General features: G+C 39.6%; 1 protein-coding gene across 1 annotated transcript; it reads left to right on the top strand.

Moving 5' to 3' along the window:
• The first annotated feature begins 848 nt into the window (after positions 1-848).
• LOC143276402 (fucolectin-like) lies at positions 849-9,670 on the top strand. Its single transcript, XM_076580888.1, has 4 exons — positions 849-876; positions 1,385-1,624; positions 4,848-5,066; positions 9,621-9,670. Exons 1-4 carry the CDS (start codon positions 849-851, stop codon positions 9,668-9,670), a joined length of 537 nt encoding a protein of 178 aa, XP_076437003.1.
• Positions 9,671-11,034: the final 1,364 nt, after the last annotated feature.

Below are 11,034 nucleotides of genomic sequence, written 5' to 3'. Positions count from 1 at the left end.
TAATTTATTTTTTTATATCTGTCTTCAATATAATAAAGATCCCCACGTGCAAGCATCCATGTGTTTGTCAGGACCAGTGATTTACATAAACCGTGTAGTAGATTTATTGGAGTCGGCTACTTATCAAAAAATACACAAGGAGTTACATTTTTGAATGCTGCAAAGACATATGCTTTGATAATAAAAAGAAGAGTCTCACTTTTTTTTGGGATCTGTCGTCAACGTTTTAGAAATCTCCTCGTACAGGCAGTCATGTTTTTGTCAGGACCGGTGCTATATTTTATTTGGCCACAGTCAAGGAAACTCCTGTTACGGTGTTTTATAATTATTATATACGTGCGGAAGTCATTCTCAGGTTCCGCTGTCTTTAGAAAAAATCATACCGATTCATAATTTATGCTTAGAAGAAAATGGTTGGTGAAATTAAGCATGAACTGCTGTCTTTCATCAACGGGTTTTCACTTTGTTCAAAATACATTTGGTGCTATAGACAATTAAATATCAGTACTGTGAATGGGTGATCACTGGGGAAAAAAGACAGTAGTATTGTTCTACATCAAACATTGGATGTGATTAACTTAAAAAGTTAATGAACTACGTTGTTTGTTTTCGAACTCTTTGTTTTTGAATATTGCTAAAGTTACTATAAATGTTCATTTTTTCGTTCGTGGGAACAGAAAAAGCGAAACACCAACGAAAATGAAAATACGTGTGGTATACCAGTATGGTCAGATTTTTTTTTAATCTACGGGTTACCAATTTTTTTTTTTTTTTATTGATCAATGCACCTCACACAGATGCTTGAAGATGTCTATATCACAAAAACATCTATAACTGCATGTGTCAAAATGCAGATGCTCGATCTTTCACTCAAAAGTGAGGTGAGATCTTGCTTTCATCCACCGCTATTAAGCTACATTGCAGTACTCCTTCACAACAAATTTCAGGTGACCAGTCTCAAAATGTCGTCCGACTGCAAAACCCTTTCACAATCATTTTCATGTGTACGAATGTTTTTAAGTTCTATTGCAGAACCCATTCACAATCATTTACAGGTGAGATGACCTGTTTCCATACCTTGTTAAGTCGTATAGTAGAGCCCTTTCACAATCATTTTCAGGTGACCTCTCTCCAGATGTTGTAAAGCCATATTGATATTGCAGAACCTCTTCACAATCATTTGCAGGTGACCTCTCTCCAGATGTTGTAAAACCATATTGATATTGCAGAACCTCTTCACAATCATTTTCAGGTGACCTCTCTCCAGATATTGTAAAGCCATATTGATATTGCAGAACTACTTCACAATCATTTTCAGGTGACCTCTCTCCAGATGTTATAAAGCCATATTGATATTGCAGAACCTCTTCACAATCATTTTCAGGTAGCAAGCCACACCTCACCAACGTGGCCCTAAACAAGCCAGCCTGGATGAGCACGATTTCTTTCATTACGACTTCGCCGAACAACGCCAATGACGGTGCATTTAACACAGACATTAGGTTTTGCGTCCACTCCTTATTTGAGACCAAAGACACCCTACCATACCGTTTCTGGCGCTGTGACCTGAAGGGTCTCTACCAGATCTTCTATGTCAGAGTCACCAACAGGGGTGACTGCTGCGGTAAGTAACAGACACACACGATGGAAATGCGAGTGGAAGAGTTTAGTATAATGACCTCCTGTATTAAAACAGAGTAAACCTCGAACAGAAGCTTCGAGTTATAGACCTATTTCGGTTACCTCCCACGTTGGGAAAGTCATGGAGAAAATTGTAAATATTAGAATGGTGTATTACTGTGACAAAAATAACATAATTCCGTCAGCTCAAACTGGATTCCGGAAGGGAAGATCTACAATTGATCATCTGACCCGTCTCACTACCCAAATTAAAAAACAGTTTTCTAAGCGAAAAAGTATCCTTGCGTCCTTCTTCGATCTTACTAAAGCTTATGACCGAGTGTGGCATAGCAGACTGTTATTTAAGCTGAAACAAATTGGTCTGTCGGGTCATGTTTATGACTATGTTAAATCCTTTTTAAGTGAGAGATATATAGTGGCAAAAGTGGGAGTAACTTTATCAACCTCTAGGCCTATAAACATGGGAATCCCGCAGGGTTCCATTATTTCTCCATTGTTGTTCAACATTATGCTTTATGATTTACATACATGTTTTTCATCATCTACCAAGCTGACTCAATATGCTGATGATATTGCTATATGGATTCAGACATCCTTGAGGAAAAGGACAAGCCTACATTACATAAATTATGTACAGAAACATTTTCAGGGTGAACTCGATAGACTGAGTAGCTATATGCAATCTAATGGTTTTGAGTTTTCTGTAGAAAAAACACATTTGATCCTCTTTAATAATGGTTATAATCCCAGCAAACTACCACGTTTTTTTTAGGAGGACGTGAACTATTTTTCAAGTCGGAAATCAAATTTCTTGGGATCCTATTTACTTCAAAACTAAACTGGAAGAAACACATTGATTCAGTGGTGACTAAAGCAGTTAAAAGTTTAAATTTCTTAAAAATTGTAAGTCACTCTCCTTGGGGACAAGACTCCAAAATTCTTTTACATTTAGCGACATCTCTCGTAAGATCAAGATTGACCTACGGTCAAGAAATTTTCTTTTCTGCCCCGCCGACGTTCCTAAAGAAGCTGCGAATAATTGACAGTAAAGCTGTGAAACTGGCTTTAGGGGTACCTGTGCATACTAAGACCTCAGAAGCCTATAAGCTTGCGGGTATTCTACCACTAGATGAAATCAGAAAATTAAGTTCTGCTAAATATATTGTGAGATGTACAGCAGTGGATGTTTTGAGGAATTAAATATTAGGTCTGATATTGATTTTCCAAAAAATGCACAAAATAATTCAAATCTACAAACCATTCGCACATATGTGTCAGATATTTTAAATTCTTCAGACATTGATTTGCATGATATAGCACCTCGTGTTCTGGTGCCACCTGTCCCTCCCTGGGAGTTAACAAAAGCAAACGTCAACATATGTGCTTCTGACACAACAAAAGGAGAATCTCCACATATAATAGCAGCATCTGTCAGAATTGAATTAGAAGAAAATTTTGATTATCATTTAAAAGTTTACACTGATGGCTCGGTCCTGGATGATAGCAGTGCAGGATCTGCTTTTGTCATTCCTGACCTAAAAACAGAAAAATCATATTATTTAGGTAAGGGACATTCAATTTTTACAGCTGAATTGGTGGCCATCCTTATGGCTTTAAATCATCTTGTTGATATACCAATCATAATAAGTAATATCCTATTTTGTGTTGATTCTCAATCTGTCTTAAAAGGTTTGCTCCTTTTTGAGAATAATCAAAGAGAAGATTTATTTTTTGAAATTAGGTATTTATTGCACTCCCTATTTGTGAAGGGTACAAATGTTGATTTTTGTTGGATACCATCCCACACTGGATTCCGTTATAACGACCAAGCAGATAGGGCAGCAAAAAGGGGAGCAAAAAATCATATAGATAGTATAAAAGTATATTGCCCATTGTCATACAAGGAAATAAGCAATATACTAGAAAGAGACTTTTATAGGTGCTTGAATTCAAGTCTAAAACCTCGTCAGTTGACTCTCTCAGACTTTGGTCCGATTCGCAGACCAATTCTGAGCTTAGCTCTCAGACTATTATCAAATTCATTACGGACCAAGTATTGTTCTAATGTCAAGTGTATATGCTTTAATAACCTGACAGTTGAGCATATAATTTTTCACTGTAGCTTGATGAAGCCTTTTGTACACGAAAGTGTGTCTTCACAAGTGATTGAGAACGTTGATGTTTTTGACTTTTTGCATTCATTATCAGTTGTTTCGCTTGTCAGTTTAACGACTTCTCTTTTAAGAAGTCCTTCAAGTAATTTCCTGTAACTGTATTTAGAGGGTTTTTTGTTTGTTTGTTTGCTTGTTTGTTTTGTTTTTCTTTCAAATTTCACCCACATTTTTACCCTCATTTGCCCAGTTTCCCCAAACCCTCCATTCATCCACATCTCCCACCCCTTCTAACCGATAATACTCAGATGTATTCATAAATACTTTTACAAAATGTCTTCAATCACCGATATGTGTGACGGGACATTAAACAAAAATTCCTTCCTTCCTATAATGACCTGTTGGAGTCCATCCTTTCACAACTCCCCCAACACCAAACGGGATCTTCCACACCCTATACCCACACCCTCAAACAAAGATACTTTCACCGAACCAAGACCCAAGAATCAAACTGTTACTGTACGTTGTCAAGGTCCATTTGTTAGGTGTTGTATTGTGATGCCGTCATTCATACAGGTTCTTTCCCTTCAGTGATGGGAATGTTGTTTTCTCTTTGCCCATCTCGTCGTCTAACTGTCTGTCTGTCTGTCTGTCTCCCGCTCTTTGTCTCTCTCAGGTGTTCACATGTTTTTGTTTTTGTTTGCTTTCATGTTAGTCTGCAAGGCTGTGGGGCTCACCAGGCACCCCTCCCCCTTTTTGAAAAAAAACCAATGTTTAGAATTCTCTTTTCTTTCAGTCCATCGTGTCTGTGAGGGCTGGATTTGCAAAGCATGCATCTTCTTTATCTGTTACCCTCGTTGATAAAGTGTTTGTCTTGCTTTGTCTTTTCTCTGTGTGTGCATGCACCCTCACACACACGCGCGCGCGCGCGCGCGCACACACACACACTGACATACACACACACACACACACACACACACACTGACATATACACACACACACACTCTCTCTCTCTCCCCCCACCCCACCACCCCTTCCAGCTCAGTGACCACTTTGCCGATCACCTGACAGAAGTTATTTCTTGGTCACTGCCAGGTTACAGAATGCAGCAAATCAGTATTGACGTGGCCAGGACCATGGTCGATCCCATGGCCCGCAACCTGGTGGATGATCAGCTGTGTGTTTTCCACATTCCGCAAATTTGCCAGGGCTGTACCGAACAACTCGATTGTACCAAGCCGCTGATCGGGCGCTATGTGACGATCACCATACCCAGAATTTGGATCAAAGGCGCCTTTTCGACGCTCAACCTTTGTGAGCTACAGGCATTCGGACGGCCTGTGACTGGTGTGTGCGTGTAGGGGGTGGAGAGTGAGGGGAGGTGGGGGGCGGCTTGGGGGGGTGGGGGTGGGGGGGAGGGCTGTGGGGAGGGGGGGGGGAGGGGGTGGGCCCGCGTGCGTGTGAATCAGAATCAGAATCATATTAATGTCATGAATACCGTAAATAAGAGATTTATAGACAACAATAAAGGGTTAAAAAAAACAAAATTAAAAAAAAAAAGGAAGAAAGAAAAAAGAACCAAGCAAAATGTAAGGTGTTCAAATTAAAAAGTAGCGTGTTCTTTCAAACATTAACTTATGAATTTTTCTTGTTGAGGTTGTACAGTTGTACAGGGTCGTAATTAAACCATTGACTGACTGTATCGGTATCATCAAAATTTGTAAATTCAGACTTTGTATCTGCTAACAAAAATTTTTCGTAAATGCTCACATCAAATACATTTGTCTAGAAAATGATATTCATTTTCTAATACACCACAGGTTTCGCATACTCTTGCATGTTTTTTCTGTACCTGTGTATCTTCCTCTTTCTTTGTGGAGATCATGTGGGCTTATGCGGAGTCTGCACATGGCGGTTCTATGCTCAGTTTTTCTTGATTAGATCAGAAATGGTTCAGATCTGTATGGTAACTTCGGTTTATTTTCCTTTTTCTTCTTTCTCCAGAAGCTTATGTACTGACACTCAAGTTTCTGTAAAAGTGCAGACTTTAATATGTCGACATTTGTATCAAATCTAAGTCAGGCAAGAACGGGTTTAGCAAAGTGAAGCCACATGTTATCTTTGGTGTTTTGCTTTTAAATAATATCATTTTAACAATATTTTTATATACGAATTCTCAAGTGACTCCGAAAAATATATCCCAAATGAAATATGACAGATAATTTTCATGCTGACAGGAAATCATCCCAATTCACCCAGTACCGTAATGTTTGATGCCTTATTGTGTACACCAAGCAGTCGTTTGCAGAATCTGATGTGAAGCTTTTTGTGTCGTTGTTAAGCATCTTTCTAAAAGCTCACCTACTGAGAACGGCGCGTTTTTGTCTCTTTGTTTTACGGCATTGGGAAACCACAACTCTGCACCATATGTCTTGATATGGGTTATCAAAGAGTCAAGCAAATTCAGCATTGTTTTTACCTTTATGTGTTTGCCTCGAATTGAGCGCCTTAGAGTATGGACCGTTTTTGTCGCTTGTTTAGTAAGACGAACCTGGGCAAATTCAATACTTCACTTTTATGGAAGATTATTCCAAGATATTTATACCGATCAGTTGTGTTTGTAATATCTTCTCCAATCTTGAAAAAGTATGGAAGCACAGGATCATGTTTGGAGAATATGACTACCTTTGTTTTGTCCCTCTTCACCTTTCATCTCCATTGATTGCAGTGGTCGTTTTGTCTGGTCAGTTTTGTTTGTGATCCATTGTGTGTGTTTGTTTCAGTGTGTGCGTGTGTGTGTCAGTGAGTGAGTGATTGTGTGTGTGTGTGTGTGTGTGTGTGTGTGTGTGTGTGTGTGCACGCTCACGTCGGATGCGTGTTGTATGTTTTGCTGGAGAGAGAGAGAGAGAGAGAGAGAGAGAGAGAGAGAGATTACAATTCATAAATGACACTGCTAATGTGACCTGTTGGATGCAGTCCTCCCACCACATCAGTCCAAACTTCCAGTATTTTGAAAGTCCTTTATTCAAGACGGGGAACGTGATGGAATATGGGGAAGGGGGCGGGGAAGTGAGGGGTTAACGGGCAAAGGACTGGCACAGTTCGTACAAGAAGAAAAATACACTGTGGACAAAACAAAGTCCTCTTAATTAAGCAAACTACACCTATGTCTATCAAAGTTCATTCACTCACTCACTCAAAACTCCACTTTAGCAAATACTACACATCAGTCTACAACTTGTTCCGAATGAACAAGCTAAAAGACTAAAATATCCCATGAATTAAACTGAGCACCTAATATCAGTTATTTGGATTTTCAGTTCAAAATAGCATAATTTCTTAAAGATGAATAATAAGTCTAGAAACTTCTGTATAGTAGGGTTAATTGTCATTCAAGAATAAACTTGATTAACCGAAATAATTACGAATTCGTTCAAATTCATTATATATAAACTCTCACAGATTAGTGCGAATAAGGAAATGCAAATAGCAATTTTGGGTTCTATTTCTCAATACTAGAATTGTTTACTTGAAAGTATGAAATATTTCACTCACCCTCTCAAATTGACAGAGGCATACTCACGATGCACTTGCTTCCCCCTTTCTAGCGAACTTAGAACTGACGAAATTACAGCCACTGGTTCTCCAAGTGAAGGTAGATAATTCACTTTGTACAAAAAGATATCAAGCAAGATGCAGCACATCCATCCTACATGAATAATATTTAACACGTGAAGTAATCACGCAAAAGCACGAATCACTCTCACTGCTCACAGGGACATGAACATAAACATGCACACACACACACTCTCTCTCTCTCTTTGTCTCTGTCTGTCTTTCTGTCTGTCTCACGAAGGAAGGCAAAGATTCAATTTCACCCTGTTATTGGAAGTCAGGAAAAAAAAGAAGACAAGCAAACAAATAAGCACAATAATGATAATCATTATAAAAAAAAAGTAATGGAATAATGGCATTTTGATGTATATTAATTCCAATGTACCTGACAGTGCCTTTATCCGTACCAAAAGGCGCGCTGACGCCTGTTTCCAGATTTGAGGAACAACGGTTGCAATGCGTGCCAATTAACCTGAACCCAACTTGGAAAAGTGATTGTTCGTGCTTAGAACAAAAATTCCCTAGAAAGTTGAGGTCAGCGAGTTCAAGGTCGCAATGTAGCATAAAACAACAACAAAAGAAAAGGAAAAAAAAAGAACAAAATATAAAAAAAAACAAAAAAAACAACAAACCAAACAAACATGGAAGTATATTAGAGCTTGGGATTTCTTGCACTTTTCATCAGACTTGGTACAGCCAATGGACATTGCTGAAACTAAAAAAAATCAAATCAGATCAAATCAACTCGTGATGCTGATAGCCTAGCTGACCCCAAAGGGGCCGTTTCAGGCTGAGTGCTCGTCAATTCCTACAGCCAGTGGAAGAGAAGAGAACAGAAAATAATGGTAAAAGATTCATTAAAACAGCTATTTAAAAGATCGATTCATTCACGTATGCTTCAGTCCACGTAAAATCGTGATCAAATAGAATTACTGAAATAGATAAAAACACCAATTGACCCATTTATGTTTAAGTTCATGTCAACTTCTAATGAAGTTAAAAACACTGACTTCCTTTAGGAACTGAAAAAAGTATCAAGGGTTGCATCCCGCATTTCAAAAGTGAAGGACAAAGATCAGTGGTCAAGATCCCAACAGTCAACGTGTCCTGTGCAGGATGATGATGCATCATTCCTGTATTCCATTAAGTTGGTCGTGAGTCTTGACGGTCATGCCTGTCGTCTGCGTTTTTCTTGTGCTGCTCAACTGGTAGAGTTAAAAGCTAAAGACAGTCATAATGGTTTGTCTCGCAGAGGTGGCTGTGGGAAGCGAGTGTGGAACCAACCCAGACAAGCTGGAATTATGTGAGAAGGACACTGTGTGTGCGCCACGAGAGCAAACCAAGCGCTGCAGTAAGTATGATGGCAATTCTGACTGGTTTATCTGTACTGGTTATGTTCCCTGGTGCATGCTAGCTGAGAAGCACAAAGTAGCATTGTACTGAAGTTGTTTGGGCATACATGTAAGAAGCAAACAGTTTGTGTTCTTTGTAACTTTCCACTGCAGCTAAGTTGAGTGAGTCTCCAGGTACACTGGGTATGTAATCAGCGTTTCATATTGGACAGTTTGCACGCAAAAAACGCACGACACAAAATACAGGCAAATGCATGCGTGTATTCATGCACCATGTACACTTGCATGCCCCCCTAGCCCCCTCCCCCATGATCGTGTGTATCTTACAACCGAAACATACAGCAACAGTATATAAACTCTCAACAGCGCCGCCCCCACTCTCATTCCTCTCGCCACCCCCTTGCTCCTTTAAAGGGGAAACATAGATGTCAAATACAGAGTGACTGCTGTTTAAGTGACCGATGCATGCACGAAACGCAAATGACTGAGACCAGATAAGCGAAACTACTAATGGCACTGCCACTTGTATTAGTACTTCAGAAAACAGCTTGGAGGAAAAAAGCCTGAAACAAACCAAACCAAAGAAAACAAACAAATCAAACACAGTTGCTACTGTTGCTTGTATTACTACTACTATTGTATTATATTGGATTGAACTGTATTGTATTGTATTGTATTGTATTGTATTGTATTTTGTCACAGCAGATTTTTCTGTTTGAAATTCGGGCTGCCGTCCCCATGGAGAGTGCATCGCAGGGATCTTTAATGTGCGCGAAGTGCATGCAACACACGGGACCTGGGTTGATCGTCTCGTCCGAACGATTAGTGTCCAGACCACCATTTAATTCAAGTGGAGGCAGAAAAATTCTGCTGAGTGTGAGATTCCAACCTGTGCACTCAGGTTCTCCCGCTTCCAAGGTGGACTGGATACCACTATGTTACGTGTTATGACAAGGTTACCACTCCACTCCACTACTGCTACTAATACTACGAGTACTTCTGCTGCTGCTGCTGCTACCATAGCTGCCGGCTGCTGCTGCTACTGCAAGTAATCACTAGCAGGGATGTCTGACCAGTCTTTAACAAAGGGAATGCAACTGATTGCAGGCATTCCGATTGGTCTCAGCTGCAACGACCCACTGAAGTTCCACAACTGTGTGCCTGAGGGACTTTGTTATGAAGGACTGTGCCGTGAGTTGCGCTGTGTTGAGCTGTTTGTTTCTTTGTTTTTCCTGTATCAGTTATATATTCGTACTCTTTATAGATTGTTTTGTTTTATTTTGTTTTCTTTTCTTTTCCCTCAAGGCCTGACTAAACGCGTTGGGTTACACTGCTGGTCAGGCATCTGTTTTGCAGATGTGCTGTAGCTGTCAGTAATGCAGATATCCGTAGTATCTTGATGGCAATGTTTTGTGTGTGTTTTTTCCTTTGATTATTTACTGCAGCTTTATGCTGATACACCATGTAACATAATATTTTACTTGTTTGTGATTATTCCGAATCTGCCGATGTTGGACTACGCATTTGGGTTGTTTTCGTTTAGAAGATATTTTGTTTTATTTTCGGGTCAAAGGGTTATGTGTAGCCGGATGGAACTGCAATCACACATGAGTCCGTTTGAAGATGACATCAGTAACAGAAGTCATGATAAGGAACTGTCAACATAACCCGATTCGTGTGTTTGTGATTTGGTTGGATGTCGGACAGTGAATGCAAAAGAAAAAAAGACGTCATCAGCGTAATGAACTGTAGTACATCAGAAACGGACGGGGAAAAAAGAGTTTTGTGAAGTCAGAAGAAAAAGATAAGAATTTGTAATATACATTATTGAACCTTGTGTTTAGATGGAAAAGAAAATGGTTGCGAATTTTTTTTGGATGGTGGACGTGTGGGAAGTGTTGCTGTTGATTTTTGGTTGATGAACTTTGGTTAATTCGTGTTTTGTACTACCTGGAGACTGCCGAGTTCCACTGTATTGAAGGCTTGACATCAGGGAGATTGTGCAGCCCGCTTTCGTGGTGGTCTGTTTGTTGCTCGCAGGGCGAGAAGTAGGTCATGTGACGACATGCAAAGCCCACCACTGTAACTGGCTTCTATGGGTGTGCACTGCTTTTGTTCGGACATTTTTTCGGCAGAACTTATAAATGGATCAGTTCAAATACTTCATCTAATGGCAGATATATGACAAGAAACACGCTCATAGTAAACATATAAGACTAAAGCAAATAATCGATGTAATTATAAAACCAAATATCTCTTGTAATCATGCAAAAATAGTCACCGAAAATGTTCAAAATCCTTTCATCAGAACAGCG

The sequence above is a fragment of the Babylonia areolata genome, chromosome 32 (genome assembly GCF_041734735.1).
Source record: "Babylonia areolata isolate BAREFJ2019XMU chromosome 32, ASM4173473v1, whole genome shotgun sequence".
NCBI classification, from domain to species: domain Eukaryota; kingdom Metazoa; phylum Mollusca; class Gastropoda; order Neogastropoda; family Buccinidae; genus Babylonia; species Babylonia areolata.
The sequence above is the reverse complement of the archived record's forward strand: the minus strand, read 5'-3'. Positions and strand labels throughout refer to the sequence as shown.

Bases quoted from the DNA above. Each gene is read 5' to 3' on its own strand.
- LOC143276402 (XM_076580888.1), top strand. From the start codon at position 849: ATGCAGATGCTCGATCTTTCACTCAAAA. The intron at 877-1,384 runs GTGAGGTGAGAT...AATCATTTTCAG, and splicing joins GCTCGATCTTTCACTCAAAA to GTAGCAAGCCACACCTCACC. The intron at 1,625-4,847 runs GTAAGTAACAGA...GGTCACTGCCAG, and splicing joins CAACAGGGGTGACTGCTGCG to GTTACAGAATGCAGCAAATC.